Genomic DNA, 18,930 nt, shown 5'->3' on the forward strand with positions numbered 1-18,930 from the left:
TTGGGCTATCACTCAGAGGGTCTCTCCTGACTGAGCAGGGACTGGACTGAGTTGGAGCCTCAGGAATCACCTGCTCCAAAGCCCCATGTAGGTTGGTCCTCAAGGACCATTGCTCCAAAAAGAGCTCACCATGAGAGCCTGGAAATCACATCCTTGTGCCAAATGAGTCCCTTAGATCACTGCAAGTGTTTATTGCCCAAATATCAGACATCCTAAACCCCTCCTCTCCCTCCCATCCCCCAGTGCTGCAGCCCACAGGGGCTTCTCCCCACTCACTGAATTGCAGGCATTGGCTCTCTCCACCTTGGAGAGTTTGCTGAGATCTGTGTTGAAAACGTTCATCTTCTCCACCAGGCACGTCAGGGCTGTTTCAGTGGCTTCCCCCACCTTCTCATAGACTTTTTTGGACTAGAGGGCAGAACAAAAGAGCTTAAGCTTTAGATCACATCCTGGATGTGCTGCAGCCACCCAGGATGCTGTCACCCACCACACCAGAGCATCCCCTTGGGATGAGCTGAAGCCAGGGAAGGGGATCCCAAGGGACAAACTCTACTGGCTTTGCTCTGAAGCACAGCAAGAGCATCCTCCCCATCCCACCCTGGCCCTGGTGCCCCCACACCTCATTGTAGTCCAGCGAGGAGTCATTGCAGAGGGCACAGATGGTGGCCAGCTCCACCAGCCCGTCGTACTGCCCGCACTGCACCGGCTGCTCGTCCTTCAGGCTGCGGCACAAAAAACAACCCCAACACCAGCTCACACCTCCAATACAGCTAGCTCAGCCTAAAGATCCCTTCTAGGGGCATGTATAGCCTATGTAGCACTCTTGTAAAAGTGGAAGCAAAAGCAAAAGCCCAGTTAAAGCACCAGTGCTGGCAATTGTACTTTATTAAATGGGGCAGGACTAAATTGCAAATAAAATATCACAGGAGGCAAATAAATTCTGGAAGTGGCCCAGAATAAGGGGGGCTGCAGAGAAGTTCAAAAGAGCAAGCAAGGGCTGCTTCCAGGCTGCTGATGATGAAGGTGATGGACCAGAAAAGGGGCAAAGAAATTCATGTTAACATCCACCTCCTCAGGGGTTTCCATTTGCTTGGAATCCACAGGAGATGTGGAACCAACAGCAAGTCCCTTCTCCTCCCTGTGATGCTGTTTCACACTCCATAGGGAACCCAAGGGAGCATTTAGGAGCAGCAGAGAGCTTTAACAGCTGCACTGCTGTGACTGCTTCCAAGCAAGTGGTGAACTGTGATCTTTGCTTCCTAAATAGCAGTGGAAAGGAGAAGCCCTGAGCACTCCAGGCAAGCCAGATGCTTCTCCTCGCCTGGTGGCAGGAATGGTAGCAGTGGTTTTGAAGGAAATAAAAAATTATCCTGGTTCCAGCAGAGGTAACTGCAGGTTAGAGCTGTATAAACCCAGCCGGTCATCTGCTGGCTGGAAAAATAATTTGTCAGGCATTTACTAGGATCAGCTTATTCCACTGTTGGTTCCCAATGGAAAGAACATTTTGGAGCCCTTGTTACAGCTCGGGAGCGGAAAACACGGAGCAGCCAAGAAAATCTGAAAAATCTGTTTGCTGAGGGAGATGAAGCCACACTGGGCTGTGAGTGGGAAGGGAGATCCACTGCTCCTGCCCAGACATGCTGGCCCTGGGCTCACAGGAAGGGAGGAGGGAGCTGTGGACACACCAAGCATGGCTTTTGCAGCATGTGATCCCCCGGATATTGGTGGGAAGGGATGGCAGGTTACAGCCCCATCTCAGCAGTCCCTGCATGGACCAGGTGAGAGCCATGTGCTGGGAGAAACATGAACAAACCCAGGGTCCAGCATGAAATATCCCCCTGCCATGGCCAGGTTAAAGCAAACAAGCATTTCAGTCCCACCAGCCCTGGGGTAAGGGGAGTTCTCTCTGTGACACCTCAGCAAACCCACACACCCCTCTCAATATCCAGTACAGGCACAGGGCTCAAGCAAAACTCAACACAAATTGTGGCAGACCAACACAGTGGCCCTAAAAGCAGTCCCCAGAGGATAGGGGACTCTGAGCTTCAGAGGTTGGCAGGCACAAGTTCAGCCCCCCTGTCCTCCTCAATTTTAACTGAAATGCACTGATTGATACCAGCTTATGACTTGGCTCAGTTTTTAATGGAGATTCCTAGCCAAGGATCAAATTGGCTCCATAAATATTCATGAAATTAAGTCTGTGGGTGAGATGAATTACAGCTGCTCCATGGATGAGCAGAAGGGACCTTGGTGACAAATGTGTCTGGGATCACTGAGCAAAGCAAAGGGGAGCAGAGAGTGCTTCCACCACCAGCTGAGCCCCTCATCTGCCTTCTTCCCAGACTTTGCCACACTCAGGGCCACCACCTTCTTCCAAAGGAACAGGAATAAATAAATACAGCAGCAGAAAACCCCAGGAAAAAGCCCCCAGCTTCCACTCCCTGTGCTGGGCTGCAGCTCTGCAAAGCCCACGTCTGCCCTGAGACACACTTTGCCATGAGCAGGATCGTGCCCTGGGCACAGCAGCCACGGGAGCCATCCCTGCTGTGGACACAGGGCTCGGGGAGCACTTTCCTTGTGGGGTTTCAGCTGTTTGCCAGGTCCCTTGGCCATTGCTGGTGGCTCCTAGACAAGCTGCCCACTCTGCATTCTGCTCGGGGCAGGGGCAGCAGTCACCAGTCAATACCCAAACTGCAGGCTCCAGGAATATGGAGAGTCATCACCTACTGCAAAAAGCCCTGCTCATCACCTTTCCTACATTTGTCATCTTCTCTGGTTCACAGGTGAGCTTGTTTTATTGGGATTGCTGACAAAGGGAGAGCCAAGTGTGTGGAAGCCCTTTTTGCTGAGCAGTGGGGAGGCAGAGCCAGGCTGAGAACCACCCAAATCCTGGGGCAGGAGGTGGATGTGAGGGACTGAGACAACTGCCCTGGTCCCCATGAACAGCACAGCACAGCACAGTCACCCACCACTGCAAGCCCAGTGTGCCCAAAAGACAGTGCCCAGCAGGTATCCCCATGGCAGGACTGCAAACCACCACAGAAAACCCTCCTTTCTCATGGGCACCCCTACCCATGGCCATGAACCCCCCCCTCCCATCTTCCCCAGCCCAGGCCACCCTGTGTCCCTGCAGAGGGGACCCTCACTCACATCTGTCCCTCGGGGGCATAGGTGGAGCCAGTGATGCTGAACTCGTGCAGGCTGCACTGAGTGTCCTCCACCTTCTCCATGATGAACATCTGCCAGGAGGAGAGGTGGAAACACAGCATTAGGCAGCAGATTTTTGGTCCAACCCTCGTGCCCAGCCTGGACACCCACCAGCTGGTACTGTCCCAGCCACAGCCCTGGCACCAGGCTCAGGCCCATCCCTGGTCAGCCACTGCTCCTGGCTGTCCCCAAATCCTCCCAGCTCTCCTCTGCCCTTCTCATGTTTGCCTCCTCCAGCTCTTTCCTTCCCTGGGACAGGAGAGAAGCCCAGCCTGCTCCTAAGAAGGTGCCTGTGTTTTTCTTGGAGCAGAGAAGGAGCTGGGTCAAGGTTTCCACTCCTGCCCTGGGAAGCCTCTGCAGGGCAGGATCTGAGCAGCTGCCCCGGCCACCCCTTGCCAGCCACCAGCCTTGTGCCTTACTGGGATCACAGCTCAGCTCACTAATAAAACCTCAGTGAGCCACAGAAGTCCCCCACATTCTATTTTAGTGATTTTTGCCTTTCAAAATACTTCTCGTTTCTCTTTTGCTGCTATAATGAGACAAATCCCTCAAAGTCTGAAATAAAATTAAAATTCCCCTCTTCCCAGGCTCTGCCATTTCCCCCATGATCCCTCTCAGCACAGCCCACCTTTGAGGGCAGCATCCCTGGGAACAAGAGCAGGGCCTGGCCCCAGCCAAGGACACAGTTCAGAAATCTCATTTCTGCTTCTTGTTATTTATGACCCACACTGAAGCCAAAAAGCAACATAATAAACAAGAAAGTAAGTAAATAAATAAATAAAACTGTTTTGGCAAATGCATTTCCCTTGCTGCAGGGAGAAGCCAGGATTTAATTTGGCTGCAGAGAAGTGCTGCTCTCCTCAGCTCCACGAACTTGCTGAGTGCCCCCAGAAAGCAGGTGCAGGGAAAACTGTCCCACTCCAACCTGTCTCAAAATAATTGTTTTTTTTCTCTGTTTATTTTCTTCTGGTTATTTGAGTTGCTCCCCAGGAGAGGGAAGCAACAGATGCTGCAGAAATCAGCAGGCATCACTCAGCACCAGAGATGCAACAGCTCTGGTTACCACCCACTTCTCTGCCTTCCACGTTTCCTCTGGCAACAAACAGAGGTTAATTTGCTATTATTATTAATTATTGCTAATAATATAAGAACATCTCGTCAGTGCAGCCTCCCCCACACAGGAGGTGTCCCCAGGTACGAGCTGAGGGCCAAGGCAAGCAATGAAGGGCATGTTCAGGGGAGCACATTCCCAGCATGTTCAGCACCAGGACACCCCAGGGGGTTTCCTCACCTCCCTATTTTGCAGGTTTAGGCAAATCAAAGGAGCAGGTTCAAAGCATTCATCTCCTGTGTGAGTAATTCTGAGCCCAAAACAACCTCGCCATGGCTCCCCAGCTATTTGCAGATATCCTGTTTATTGGGCTAATGCCCTTAGCTCCTCTCCCAGGGCCCATCAGCGCCCCTGAAAGGTTTTGAAGAAAATAAGGAGCTGAAAGGCTGCAGAAGAGGTGCCCCAGGTCCTCTGGAGGCACTGGGATCCTCTGGCAGTAGGTGTAAACTCAATAAAATAAAGAAAGCAAAACCACATCCTATTTCCTTTGGTAACACCCCCCCCCCCCCCGAGATGACAGAACCAGAACCTGCAGTGAGGCCCCCAGTCTGAGACAACATCAAAAGGAACCTTTGAAGCCTAAGCACCCATCATCTTTTTTTGAGACATCCAATGCCATTAGCCTTCCAGAGAGCCAAAATCTCCTGGCCTCTTCAGAAAATGGGCTCCTGAAACAACAACCAGACTCATTTATTAGAAAAGCTGAAAGCACCCACCCCAGCCACTGATGGGTTTGCCTGATATGGGCTTGTTTGTTTTCAAATGCTCATGGCTACAAAACAATGATTACTTTCACAATAGCGTCTTTCTTATTAAAAAAGGGAAAAGGGAAATAAAAAAAAAAAAGCATTCCAAGCTCTCTTATTTTTCCATGCCTTTTAAAAAAAAGGTGCTACATAACCCACAGCAACCAGAGGTTATATCAAATTTCCTGCTGCTCCCAGCTTGTGTGCCTGGCTGAGCATGGGGGCAGCCAGGGCCCTGCAGAGGTGTTTGCAGGATTTTGGTGTGATCAGAATATCACAGAACAGTTTGGGTTGGAAGGGACCTTAAAGCTCATCTCATCCCACTCCCTTCCATGGCCAAGGACAGATTCCACTGTCCCAGGTTGTTCCAATGCCTGTCCAGCCTGGCTTTGGACACTTTCGGGGATCCAGGGGCAGCCACAGCTGCTCTGGGCACCCTGTGCCAGGGCCTGCCCACCCTCCCAGGGAACAATTCCTTCCTCAAATCTGATCTAAATCTCCCCTCCTTCATCTTAAAGCCATTCCCCTTGTTCTGTTGCTCCAGGCCCTTGTCCAAAGTCCCTCTCCAGCTCTCTTGGAGCTGCTTTAGGCACTGGATGAGGCTCCAAGCTCTTCCTGGAGCCTTCTCTTCCCCAGGCTGAAGAGCCCAGCTCTCTCAGGCTGTCGGTGTTTTGGCAGATTTCCAGACTGAGAAGTGGGCAGGTTTGTGGGCAGTGGAAACAGTCCAGAGGAAATAGCTGTGTCTTAAGCAGTTAAGAGCAGAACTAAAGTTTCCATCACAAAAATAATATAAATTATATTAGGAGCAATAGAAGGAAGTGGGAATGCTGCAGCTCAGCTGGGAGCTGCTGACAAGCCAGGCTCACAGAGGGGCTGCCCAACCTCTTGTACTGCACAGTGAACAGCAGCTCCAGCATCCAGCAGCATCCCAGGGCTTCTCCCTGCCCTGAACCTTTTAAAGTCACGACAGTGAATTGGGGTTTTAATGCAACAGAGAGGCTGGAAGAAAAATGTAACTACATTCTCACAAAGAGTGCACCCTTCTCCCAAAGTGCTCCAGCATCACTTTTACTCTCCTGTCCCATGGATCCTGCCCAGCCCCAGTGCTGTATCACACAGCTGGATGCTGCTCTGTGTGTTTGCAGAAAGCAAAGGGCACTCGTGGATCACCACACACCCCACACCATCCCTGGAGCAGCAGCTGTGGGCTTGTGGAGAAGGCAGGTGTGAAGGATTGATCTCCACTACTCTGTATGTTCTGTAGTGTCTTTAAAAGAATTACTCACTGAGAGGCAGACAAGGCAGGAGCTCTGTCTGGAGCTCTAAGAGCTGTAATCATCAGTCACTATTCCATCAATCAACCCATGGATCAGCATCATTTTCCTCCTGCACTGGAAGCAGCTCCAGCCAACAGGCACCCACTGGCAACTGGCACAGTCCCTGGGGACCCCCAGCCAGGTCTCCCCGTAATTATTGACAGGTTTGGACAGAGAGCAGTGCTGAGCCAAGGCACAGTGCCCTGGAGACTGCAAAGCAAACAGTGCCTGCACAGCTCCTGGGCAGCTGCACCAGGGATGGGAGTTTGCACATCCAGGCTCTGCTACAAGCTTTGTGGAAAATAAACCCCTTTCTGCCCTTGTTCCCCAAAACACCAGCAACCATCTCAGAGACAGCCAAACATCACAAATCACCTCCTCCCAGACATGGGGGGCCAGCATCTTTCCCCCCCAACCCCCTGAGCTCACATCTCCACTTTGGGTCCTGATTTTCAAATGCCACCTTCCTGGAAAATTAAGTCGGATGCATAAAAGGGTGCTGCAAGTTTTAGGAGAATGATTTAAAGATGTGAGAGCAGAGAGAGCTGTGATGCTCCTATGCCCCTTCTCAGCCTGCCAGGTTCCCCCTGCTCCATGGTTATTTAATGGCTGGGAGAAGGATGTTCCTGGCTCCTCCATGCCCTGGGCTGGGGGACATGGTGACCTCAGAGACCCCCAGTTGGCCACACAGTGACACAAACCACAGGTTTACTCTGACTTACTGAGTGGGTTTGTGGCTTTCTAACTGCAAACTTGAATGGACTTGAGGTCAGAGCAAAAGCACCAAAGTCTGAGCCACCCTGGGTGGACAAAGCACGAAGCACCTCATTTTGGGTGGCTCATTTTGGGGGGCTCATTTTGGGGGGCACAGATCCAGCCCTGCTGCCCACCTGGGGCCCACGTGTGTCCTGCTGAGCTGGCTCAAACAGCACCCAGCACTGGGAGGGACCCAGAGACATGGCACAGCTCTTGAAACCCAGTGAGGGTTTGAAACCACACCTGAAGCCTCTCAAGAGTCACTTCACAGCTGACAGACCCGATGCCAGCAGTGAGACACTGAGCAGGGCCCACTCAGCAGCAAGCCCTGCAGCTGCACTCACCCAATTAATGGGCAAGTTAATAAAATCACACTCAATTAATACATTTTCCCAGGTTATTGACAGGGTATTCTGGCTGTTCACCCCCATGGCTGAGCTCTGTTTGGCACACAAAGTGTCCCGGACATGCCAAGGGCTGCCCAGCACAAATACACAAATATTTACCCACCTGCCCCTCCCAGGGCAGCCCCGTCCTGGCCACGTCAGCAGGGGAATCCCTGTCCATTAAACATTAACAGCCCTGCCTGTGCCTCCCGGGGCCAGCCCTCCTGCCAGCATTGTGCCCTGGCAGCCAGGATCCAGCCAAGTGAATAAACAAATATTGGAATGGGCTTATGGGGAGATGGGCTGGAGGATACTTTGACTTTTTAACTGCTGCCTTTTTTTTTTTTTTTTTTTGTGCAAAGTTGCTGAGTTCATTCTGCAAATAACAATCGATGTCAAAACCCTTGTATGCCAGTGCCCCACTCTGCCCCTCTCCCTGCTCAGCATTCCCACCCTGACTCTCCTGGCTGTGCCACACTGCAGGGGATGGTGGCACTTCCCTCCAAGCTCAAAGAGCACAGCCTCTGGTAGGAAGTGCTTTGGGAAGGCACAGTCACTCCTCCTTCTCCTCCTGCAGTGGGCAGAGCTCAGGAGACCCCACTGGAGTCTCCCTGTCCTTACTTCACTGCATCCCTGGCTCTGAACACGGGGCTGGTGGGAACCTCCTCCTGTGAGACACGGCCAGCTTGGTCCCTACTTTGCTCCAGCCCTGTCTTGTTGTGTATCACTCACAGGGCAGGAATACCAGACATTTCCATTCATCTGCAGTTTGTGCTGAGCTAACCAGTGGCCAAAGCCCATGGCCAGTTTGCAGCACTGTCCCAGCTTCCCACCACACTATCTGCGTGTCAGAGAGGAGGGATGTTGGCCAGGTCCTTTTTTTCCCACAGCAACACATTTTCCAAGGTTCTCCTATAAAAACAACATGCCAAAGCCATGTAAAAAGCTTTCCTGACACTCATGGATTAATGGGAAAACTGAGAAGTACTCGGATGGTTTTCCAGGCTTTCCTAACAAGTCACCTCTCCACATGGCCAGTCGTGTGGGAGCAAAACTCTCTGGTAGATGAGGAGCCTTCAAACTCTTCACCAAACCACCCCAGGGCTCCCCCCATCAGAAATGCTTTTCACGGGTCCAGGCTTTGTAATTCTGCATGGTCCAGGATTTCTCACTGGTTAAAGACAAGAGGAGAGGAGAGGAGAGGAGAGGAGAGGAGAGGAGAGGAGAGGAGAGGAGAGGAGAGGAGAGGAGAGGAGAGGAGAGGAGAGGAGAGGAGAGGAGAGGAGAGGAGAGGAGAGGAGAGGAGAGGAGAGGAGAGGAGAGGAGAGGAGAGGAGAGGAGAGGAGAGGAGAGGAGAGGAGAGGCTGATTGCATTGGCATCTCCAGGAGCTGTTTCAATGTCACATCCCAGCAGGAAGAAACATTCCCTGGAAATTGACCCCTGAAAGGAGATTGCAACACAGCACCTCCCCAACGGAGTGCTGATAAAAGTGAGTTTTTTAATTGTACCCAAGCCAAGAGAAGCCCTGATCCTTACTGACCCTGGCCAGGGGAACCTCGGGCTTCCTATAAACCCTCCTCCCTGCTCACCCCCACATTCCTAACCCAGCACAACTCTGGTGAGGATACAGATCCCATCACCACAGCATGGGGTGCTCTCAAGCACATCACCTGTGATGCCTTAAGTTTTTCTGTTCTGCTTGGGTGTGCAGCTTTTAGTTTTATATTAAGGGTTCCTAGGATCTTTTCACAGGTGCTGAAGACAGAACAGTCCCATTCCAGCTGGGGACTCAAGGACAATCTCTTCAAACTTCAGGCCCTAAGCACAAACAACGTGAGGAGGGCAGGCAAGCAAGCAATGAGGATGAAACTTCATAATTTGAGGCTATTAATGGGACAGTTGACTCCTGCATACAAATGGACTAAAACCTATAAAAATGTGAGATCTCGTGACCAAATTCTCTTTTGCTTCCATCTTGGAGCCATCCAGGCATGGCCATGACTGTGGCACTGCCAGGGTGTGGCCTTTGAAGACCCCTTAATAAATAATCACTTTATTCCTCTTAACTCTGTCTAGCCTCTGTTCCTGCCTCTCTAGTGTTGGGAAGGATAAGGATTTGACAGGAAGGTCTCACAGATATGTATGTATAACAGAAAGATCTCTGAATGTAGAATCTGAAGAAGGAATAGAAATTATAGCAAGTTTTGATAGAGAAAAAAAGAATTGCTAAGCCAGTCCTACTGGGTAACTAGAAGGCAAAGAGACAGTGAGTTGGAAGGGGATTTTATGACTTAGAGCAAAGGATAAACCCACCTCAAAAAAAAAGATATTTTTACCAAGCAAAAAGATTTTCACAGGCAAACAAGAAATCCAATATTGCAAGTAGAGAAAAGATCTCAGAATTTTCAACTGCAAGAAAACTAAAAAACAACTTCTAGCTTAACTGTAACATACTAACATTTTGTGATTGGAAAATAGTTAATAACGAATATGGTAATGTTAGTAGTTATGACAGGCTATAGTAATAAGTAAAAGTATTGATTGGTTGTCATGTATTAAGCTGCTCTGTAATGAAAACTTTATAATGCATTGCAACCAGACCTAGAGAAGCTGTGGCTGACAGGCTGGGCTCTTGCCACCCACAACCCGTGGATTGCCGTATCATTTGGATACAACAAAGAGCATTTTAAAGAGCTGCCCGGAGCCCCCTCCCCTCATTTCACTGCAGGCATCCCGGGCCCAGCCCAGCTCTCACCCGGCACACGGACATCTGGTTGGTGGTGAGGGTGCCGGTCTTGTCGGAGCAGATGACCGAGGTGCAGCCCAGCGTCTCCACCGAGGGCAGGCTCCTGACGATGGCGTTCTTCCTGGCCATGCGGCGAGTGCCCAGCGCCAGGCACGTGGTGATGACGGCCGGCAAGCCCTCGGGGATGGCGGCCACCGCCAGCGCCACCGAGATCTTGAAATAGTAAATGGCCCCCCGGAACCAGGAGCCGCCGTGCACGGGGTCGCTGAAGTGGCTGATGTTGATGAGCCACACGGCGATGCACACCAGGAAGATGACTTTGGACAGCTGCTGGCTGAACTCGTCCAGCTTCTGCTGCAGCGGCGTCTTCTCAGGCTCCGTCTCCACCATCTGGTTGCGGATCTTCCCGATCTCGGTGAACACCCCCGTCGCAATGACGATCCCCACGGCCTTGCCGGCTGCAATGTTGGTGCCCTGGGAGGGGAGGAGAGGAGCACAGTGGGTATGTGTGGACACACACATTTAGAGAGCTGGGGAATTACAGCTTGGAAATTCTTTTCAGGCCTGGATTTCTCCTGACTCTCAGCTCCATTCCCAGGCTGACAAGCTGACTGCAGCTTCAGTTAGGGAGGAGTCTCCCAGGGTGAGAACATGGTGACAAACAGAGTGGAATTCATCATAAAGATTAACACCTGATGTTTTTCCCAATTGCCCAATGAACTACTGTCCTGTCCTAGCTGCACATAACACACTTCAAATCTGGGCTGTCTGTACAATAAAATTAACCTTTTTTCCCTAAAGAAGTCCGTGTGAGTTGCTGTCCTTTCTCTCTCTTTGCAGCGCAGTAACCACAGCTATGAGGATGAAACTGGGGAAAGACAGGTTGAAAGGATAGTGCAGAAGGCAATCTCTCCTGATGAATTATTCCTGTACTGATTACTGAGGAGTGGAAACATCCGTGCCCGCCCGATGAGTTTGGCTGCTATAAAAGTGGGCTAGCTGGCCACAAGTGGCAGTACCAGAGTTTGCTGCAGTTTGGGATGGAGGCTGCTGGCTGTGCTGTGAGGAGGAAGGGACATGTGGTGGTGCAAGGGACAGATGAGGTAACAAGATGCTGTGTGAGGGACAGACAGGCCCAGGTGGCTGGGTAAGGGACAGGTTGGGGTTTAGCCAGTCAGGGCTGTTTGAAGCTGCCTATGAGGGAAGGAGTCAGAGTTATCAGAAAGAAGTACATTATAAAAAGGCATGAGAAGTTTGCTAATAAAGGACTGGTGGTGATGCCAGTGTCTGTCTTGACATAATTATGACATAATTATTGCAACATGAAACCTCTTGGTTTGAGCAGAGAAATGGGTTCCTCATTGTGACAGGAGAACGTGAGCTCTTGGTCAAAAGGAAAATGGGACATTTTGGGTTTTTATATAAACCCACCCTAAGGAGTAGGAGAACCCTTCCTGAGAGTTGTAACCCCTCGAGAACTTGACTTCTGCCTGAGAAGAATATGAGAAAGGAGAAGACCCAAATTTGCAACAGCTCCAGGCTCAACTACAAACCTCTTCCCCATCCATAATGCATCTTACTTGACGGAAAAAAAAGTGCTCTGACATTGCCCAAGGTATTTAAAAGCCTTATGTGCCACAACCTAAATGAAATCCAAATGAAGCAGGTTCTTATTTTTATGGATTTGGGGCTCTTTTTATGGATTCAGGTCTTATGCATGCACTCCCTTTCTCTGCTCAGAGATCTCCCACATCCACCAGTCTCTGCACTTTGGAAAACCACAGGAGAGGTGGAGACAGATGTAAGGGACTTACAGAGAAAAGCATGTTCTTCTTGTCCTGGTTGACAGCCCGGGGATCAGGGATGGGGTCAGCATGTTTGATCACCGACACAGACTCCCCTGCCAAGACAAGAGGGGAGAGATGGATCACCCATGTTCCCTCTCCAGCCTCAGCTTATCCCTGCTCCAAGCCTGCATCACACACCCCACAGTGCTCTAGAGCAGCACTGTGCCACCAAACTATCCAAACATCCACCACGGGGATGTCAAACCCCACATGTCACACAGGAAAACCCCAGGCTTTGTGTTCTGCAGGAAGAACACCCAAGCACCAGACACATCTCACCTACTCTGTGACTTTGAGGACCTGGGAAGGTCCAAGCATCATCTAAATCTTGCTCTCCCACCCTTTCCCACCCCAGCAAAGCACTTAGCCCAGCATCAGTTCCAAACTCTGCCTCCAGGAAGACAGCAGAAGGGAGCAGCCTCTGCTCCAGGAGAGCCCCACACACCTGTGAGGATGGACTGGTCGACCCGCAGGGTGGTGGAGCGGATTTCGATGATCCGGATGTCTGCTGGCACCTTGTCACCAACTGCAAGGACAGGAGCAGAGCAGCTCTGTCAGGAGGCACTGGCAGCACCCAACACCCCAATGGGAATGGGGTCAGCAAACCCCAAACTGACACCAACCATGTGCAAGTGCACAGCAGCACCCAGCCTGGAGCAATGAAGGGTCCAGCCCCTGGCAAAGGATCCTGCACTGGGATACCCCATTTCTGCATTTAAAGCTTTGTTAAAGCTTAATTTTGTCTGTCTATAATTTACAAGTCAGCCCCCAGCCAAACCCTGGTGGTGCCCTGCCTGCTGTGCTGCATCCCCTTCCCCACCATGTCCCTGTCTCTCCTTTATCCTGCAAAAACCAGGACATCCCCATGTTGAAGCAATCTGAGCTTCCTAATGTGGTCTTAACCCTGTTTCAGGTTTCTCTGGGCTGACTGGAAGCTGTTAAATGTGGAAAATCTGTGTCCAAGACAAACACCCATCCCTGGTTCTCCTGGCATGGCACAGTGGGCACAGGTGAAAGCTGCCCCATCCACTGCCAGCCACCCAACACCACCCTCCAAGGCACTAGTGCTTCCTTAAAAAAAACAAAAAAGAACCATTTAAAGCTGCTTTTCCCTCTGGGTTTCTTCCTGCTGGCTCTTCCTCCTGCTCCCTTATCGGCAGGACACAACTCCAGCACTGTGGAAATACTGAGGCTGAGGGAGCCCTGGCTGCCAGCCCCTCACATCCCTTACACAACACTGCGGGCTTGGCTGCTAACGATGCTCTCCAATCCCAGACTTTAACGAGTGCTTCCTCCCAGGGCTCGTAAACCCCCCCAGCACAGCAGGAGGGGGCTGGCACTGCTCCACAACCCAGCCACTTATTCCAGCTGCACATCCCAACGCTCCAGGATGCAGCAGCAACATCTGCCACCCAGCCACACCTGCCCTGCTCCTCCTGTCACACCTAGCTGGGGGACACTGAGCTGGGGGGTGCCAGCACAGACCTCCCCAAATCCTCCACTTCATGCACAGACTCAGACTCTGCATCTGTTCAAGGGGGCTGGAGCATCTTAGAGGGAGCAAAGAGCTCCTCTTCCCCCGGGAAAGGCAGGAGGACTTGCAAACATGAGCTAATCCTGCAGAGGAGGACTCTTGCAACATCCAGGGACAAAGAGCCCTGGTGCCACAGGGGTGGCACCTGCTCCAGGGTGCACAGTGCCTTAATATCCCATGGCACAGAACAGAGCTGGCCTGGCCATTAGCCAGGTACTGAACAGGTGCCATGTGGCCCCCAGCACCACAAATCTCCCAAGAGAAAGAGCTGAAAACAGGAGGACACTGCCTGGCTGTGCCCACTGGCACTGCCCGAGCACCACAGGGCTCACAGCACCCAGTGGAGCTCCCAGAGAGATGCTCTGCCTGCACCAGGACTCACCTCCATGGCCTTGTCACAAAAGGGCAAAACCCAGCTGGGTTTAAGCAGCCTGCCAACTTCCAGCCACCCCCCTCCTTGTTTCAGTGTAACAGGTTTCCTGCTCCCTGCTGCCAAATTTATGGCATTTGCACATGCAAACAGCAGCCAGTCCCTCCTGCCTGTGTTGTCACACATCCAGGGCATCACCTGGATGTGCACGGCAGGTTCAAAGCTTTTCCTCCTGGTGTGCTTTCCTACCAGGCACCTGACAGCACCCTCACCACTTTCCATAACCTCCTAAACCCACAATTTGCTAATAATTTGCAAAACCCCTCCAGAGAGCTCAGCTCTTTCCATTCTAGTTGCAATGCTGATGGTGCCATTAAAAAGTAATATTGGGCTGCTGATGGGCAGGCAGTATGGACTTGATTTAGGGAAAGACGGCAGAATTTTGTTAATAATTCATTAATTTAATTAAAGGCCAGGTCAGCAGCTGGACTGCATTGTCAGAGCTGGTTTGGGAGTGCTGCCAGCTCACCCAGCTGAGGATCCGGCTGGCTTGATCCTCCCTCCATTATTTTTGTATTCATCTTCCTGCTGAAGTCCAACTAGGAGCATAAATAACAGCAAGCTGGCTGGGCACGGGAGGGATTGCAGCATGTTTCCAGCAGCAGGGCCACGAGGAGGAAAGGAGAGGATTAGTTTTGTGGCTCTGGGGCTTTACAACATCATTTTAGGAACAAACAAGACGGAATAATTGGAATGCATCCTCCTCAGCTCTGCTGGGGCAGGCAGCACAGCCCCAGGCACGCTCTGGTAATGCACAGCTCCAACAGAAGGGCTGGGGGGTACAACCCACCCAGAGGCAAAAGCAGCCTGCAGCTCATCCCCCCTGCCTCTCACCGTGCCCGGACAGCCAGCCCTGCTCCCAAGGAAACCTTCCCACCCAGGCTGCTGCAGCAGCACCCAGCACTGGCCCTTCACCCACGCCTGGCCTGGGCATGTGCATGGGAGAGCCACTTCCAGAAACAGGGAATCTTGGTGGAAAATCGAAAGTTCTCCTAGTTCTTCCAGAAAAATGGGAAACTCTCAAAACACAAAACCCGCATCAGAAATTGATAATTTTTTTTCTCTTTTCTGCTGTTCTCTACCGCCTGATGCTCAGGCAGGCTGAAGAGCCTCAGCTCTGGGGGAGCCCCCTGGGCAGCAGCACGTCCCCATCCCATCCCATCCCATCCCATCCCATCCCACCCCACCCCACACCCTACCTGCCACCTCGACGATGTCCCCGGGGACGATGTCGCGGGCGCGGATGCGCTGCACCCCGCTGCGGTCGGCTCGGATCACCTTCCCCATCTCCGGCTCGTACTCCTTCAGGGCCTCGATGGCACTCTCAGCATTTCTCTCCTGCAAGCAGAGAGGAGCAGAGCTGCTGCTGCTGCTGCTGCTGCCAGCAGCTTCCTTCCCCACCCACTGCAAAGAGAGGAAAACCCAAACCCCAGCCCTGGCTTTGGAATCCGTTTACACCATGGATGGGACAAGCACCACGACTTCTTCAGCCTCTGCAAAATGATTCCTGCTGGTTTAAACCACACCAGATCCTGGACATTGCCTGGACCTTTGGGGCTGATCATCTCATTCTTGGTTTGGGAAGCAGTGGATCCCAACCAATTGTATTTCTCCCCATTCAGCAACTTCACCTCAGATGAAGCTGCAGATAAATAAATGGCTTTATAATGAATAGATGCAAAAGAGGAGCATCACTGGCTGAAGTGTTTGCTCACCCCCCAGCAGGGACACAGTGAGGTGAGGGGCAGTAGCCACTGTGGCTTTCTGGTGGGCAGAGCAAAGACCTTCCCTTGGAAAATGCATTTGGCCCTGGCCAGGACACAAGCAGTTTTTGCCTGGACAACTGCAAGATAAGCTCCAACGTGCAAGAATTGCCAAAGAAAGCCTGAAAAATCGAGCCAAGAGGCAGCCAGCGACTGAGCATATGTGCAGGGGCACGGGGAAGCACAGCCAACATGAAAATTAACCTTTGAAAAATGAGTTTCCAAGGGCATGAAGCAAGCAGACCTTTAGATGAAGGATCTCAGCCCTGTGGAGCAGAGACCCCAAGGGCAGGCTGTGCCTTACCTGCCACACACCCACCACAGCATTGGCAATCAGGATCATTATAATGACAACGGGCTCCACAAAAGCTGTCGTGGTCTCCTCTCCTTCTTCAAACCAGGCCAGGATCTGGTGGCAAAAGAAAAGAAGGAGCACGATGTGGTTCAAACAAGAGCAGCAACATTTTAAGATGAATGATGGAAACAAGAGCCAAACCACAGGTGGTTATTTGCTGGAGAAGAAACAGCCTGGAGGTGGCCAGACCCACATGGCTTGGTCAAAAAGTGGAATTTCCATATCCCACTGCTGGAGCCTCCAGTCCTCTGCTGGGATGAGCCAATGCACTGAATAAATAGGGCTGGAGCAAATAGCCATGCAATGCCTGAATGAGTGTTTGCACCAGAAAAATCTCTCTCTTTGTGTTTAGTGCACCCATGGGGAGACCATGGCCATGATCTGATAACTGGAGAGACCAGGCAGCACTGCAGCCCCTCCTGGGCAGAAGGTCCACAAATAATCAGTGCAGTAAGAGCAGCTCTACAGAGCAAGGACTGACCTTGTGGCTTCTACCACCCTGAGCTCCCTCTCCACCCCACAAAGGCCTTATACCATAGTACAAATGAAGCACACACACAAATATTTCCACTCCATTTAACTGTTCATCGACCTGCACTGTGTCAACACAGCAACACCTCTCTGTTCTGTCACAGAGGCACTGGCACAAGGACCTGACCTCTGGCACAGGGCTTCACACCTGCTTTACCTGCATTCACTTCACTGCATGTTGTTTTGGGAATGTATTAAACCCCACAGGGAACCAGCCTTGCCCTGTATCTACCCATGAGCTACATCTGAAAGGAAGGGACAGGAGTCTCAGCTTTGCCATCCTACTGCCAAACACACTGACTTACACTCCAAAAAATCAATCATTCTCCAGCACCTTGATGGGAAACATCTCCTCATGCAGAGCTGTTCCCAAGGTAGATTGTGGGCAAAACTGAACTGGCAGTTCAGTACTGGGGCACTGCAAACCAGGCTCAAATCACCAGCCTGGAAAAGCCCTGTGTAAAGGGGAAGGCAGCCCAGGGAGTTGTCTGAGATCACTTTTGGATGGATCAGCATTACTGAAAAATCCTCCAGTCCCATCTCTGAGCAGATGCAGTGATATTGCCTCTATGCCCTAGAAACCACTGCTCTGCTGCTGCATCTCCCACACACACCTGCTCTCCTTTCCTCTTTGGATGTCACCTGAGGCCCTGTGTGCCCCAGAAGGTGCCACCCCAAGCTCTGGGTACTTACAAAGGACAGAAAAGCTGCCATCAAAAGGATGCGGACGAGGAGATCTTCAAACTGCTCCAGCACCAGCTCCCAGAGGGACTTTCCTGGTGGGAAAACATGAAGCCAAGCACAGTCAGTGCTCCAGAAAATCCCCAGGAGACAGGTCCCACTGAGCCCCAACACCCAGAGAACTGCATCCCTGCTTCCTTCAGGGCTGCTCTGGTGCCCCTTGGCCATGGGCATTGGTGAGGATGTGGCATTGCAGAGGGGGGTTCTCTCTAAAATGAAATGCTTCCATTTCTGGCACTGCCCTGGTTTTACTTCCTGTTTTTAACTACCAAAACCAAATCCTCTGTGTTTCTATTCACAGGGGCAGCCTCACCATCACAGGGGAAGCTCTACTGTCAGTCCAGCTTTCTCTGAGATTAAAACCAAGATTAAAAGACCCCAGAGATTCTCTCTTCCTTGTCCCCAGCACACTCCACCCAGACTCAAGGCATGGACTGCCACCTCCAGCCCATGACTTACCTTCTTCTGCAGGGAGCTCTGTGGGTTTTCATCAACAGCCCAAGGAGCACAATACAGCAAAAAACGATAAAAATAAAAAGATAATCAGTGATTTGGACCTGGACTAGCAATCCTTTCCCTTATGCATAGCAGTTCATTCAGTACCCCAAAATGCAAATTTTTCTGCACAAATTCCCACAACAAGGTGGCCTGTCCTCAAACTTCTCAGCCCAACACCAAGTAAGCAGCCCTGGAAACATCATTTCCCTGCTGCAAGTGGCTCCAGCACTCAGCCTGCCTAACAAAATACTCCTCAGGAGCTGCCCTCTCCAAATCCAAGGCACAGAAGTCCAACCATCCCATAAAATGCCCTGCCAGAAACCCAATACAGCCCTACTGGGGACTGTAACTTTCAGACCATATTTCCTATTAATCTGTTGTACTTTACAGCCTGCAATGCTCTAAGAAACAAATCCAAAGCTGATGCTCAGCTGCTCCAAGCTGTCCTGAACCCACCCAGTGGGTGCAGAGCCTCCATCCACGCTGCTCCCAGATTCCCAGACTGCCCAAGATTCCCACATCCCCAGGAGGTGACCATGACCTTCACATGCACCAATGGGTCCCATGACCACTGCACAATGTGATGCCTTAAAATTTTAGCTTTTATATTTTCCATATATTTGTAATCCTGAAATTCTTTAGTGTATAACTCTAAACTCCATACAGAGTGTTAGTCACTGCTTTCCCATTTTGGTCAGACACAACAATTCCTCTCCAGGCCTGGAATCAAGGACACCTCACTGTGTCAGGCCCTGAGAGATGTAAACAAAAGTGAAGTGGAGGAGCAAATTTGGGGTAAATGACTTCATTACCTGAAGCTGCAATTGGAAGATTAACCCCAATTGCAAATGGACCAAATTTATAAAAGCATGAAAACTTGTGACCTGTCATCCATTTTGGGTGTAGCCCCTGGGGGGTTTCGTCTGCCCTGAATGTACCTGAAGACCCTTCAATAAATAGAA

General features: G+C 51.2%; 1 protein-coding gene across 3 annotated transcripts in view; it reads right to left on the reverse strand.

The window, feature by feature from the left end:
* ATP2A3 (ATPase sarcoplasmic/endoplasmic reticulum Ca2+ transporting 3) overlaps positions 1 to 18,930 on the reverse strand; it is a 51,579-nt gene that overhangs the window by 13,858 nt on the left and 18,791 nt on the right. For all 3 annotated transcript variants that reach the window (XM_014888010.2, XM_088177082.1, XM_014888009.2), the window contains exons 2-11: positions 17,930 to 17,947; positions 17,423 to 17,505; positions 16,148 to 16,252; positions 15,280 to 15,418; positions 12,562 to 12,642; positions 12,084 to 12,169; positions 10,279 to 10,743; positions 3,151 to 3,239; positions 620 to 722; positions 277 to 408 (exon numbers count right to left, since the gene is read on the reverse strand). In XM_014888010.2, the coding sequence (XP_014743496.1) occupies positions 277 to 408; positions 620 to 722; positions 3,151 to 3,239; positions 10,279 to 10,743; positions 12,084 to 12,169; positions 12,562 to 12,642; positions 15,280 to 15,418; positions 16,148 to 16,252; positions 17,423 to 17,505; positions 17,930 to 17,947 (1,301 nt within the window). The remainder of the gene's footprint in view (positions 1 to 276; positions 409 to 619; positions 723 to 3,150; positions 3,240 to 10,278; positions 10,744 to 12,083; positions 12,170 to 12,561; positions 12,643 to 15,279; positions 15,419 to 16,147; positions 16,253 to 17,422; positions 17,506 to 17,929; positions 17,948 to 18,930) is intronic.

This window comes from Sturnus vulgaris, chromosome 21, assembly GCF_052056855.1.
Source record: "Sturnus vulgaris isolate bStuVul1 chromosome 21, bStuVul1.hap1, whole genome shotgun sequence".
NCBI classification, from domain to species: Eukaryota; Metazoa; Chordata; class Aves; order Passeriformes; family Sturnidae; genus Sturnus; species Sturnus vulgaris.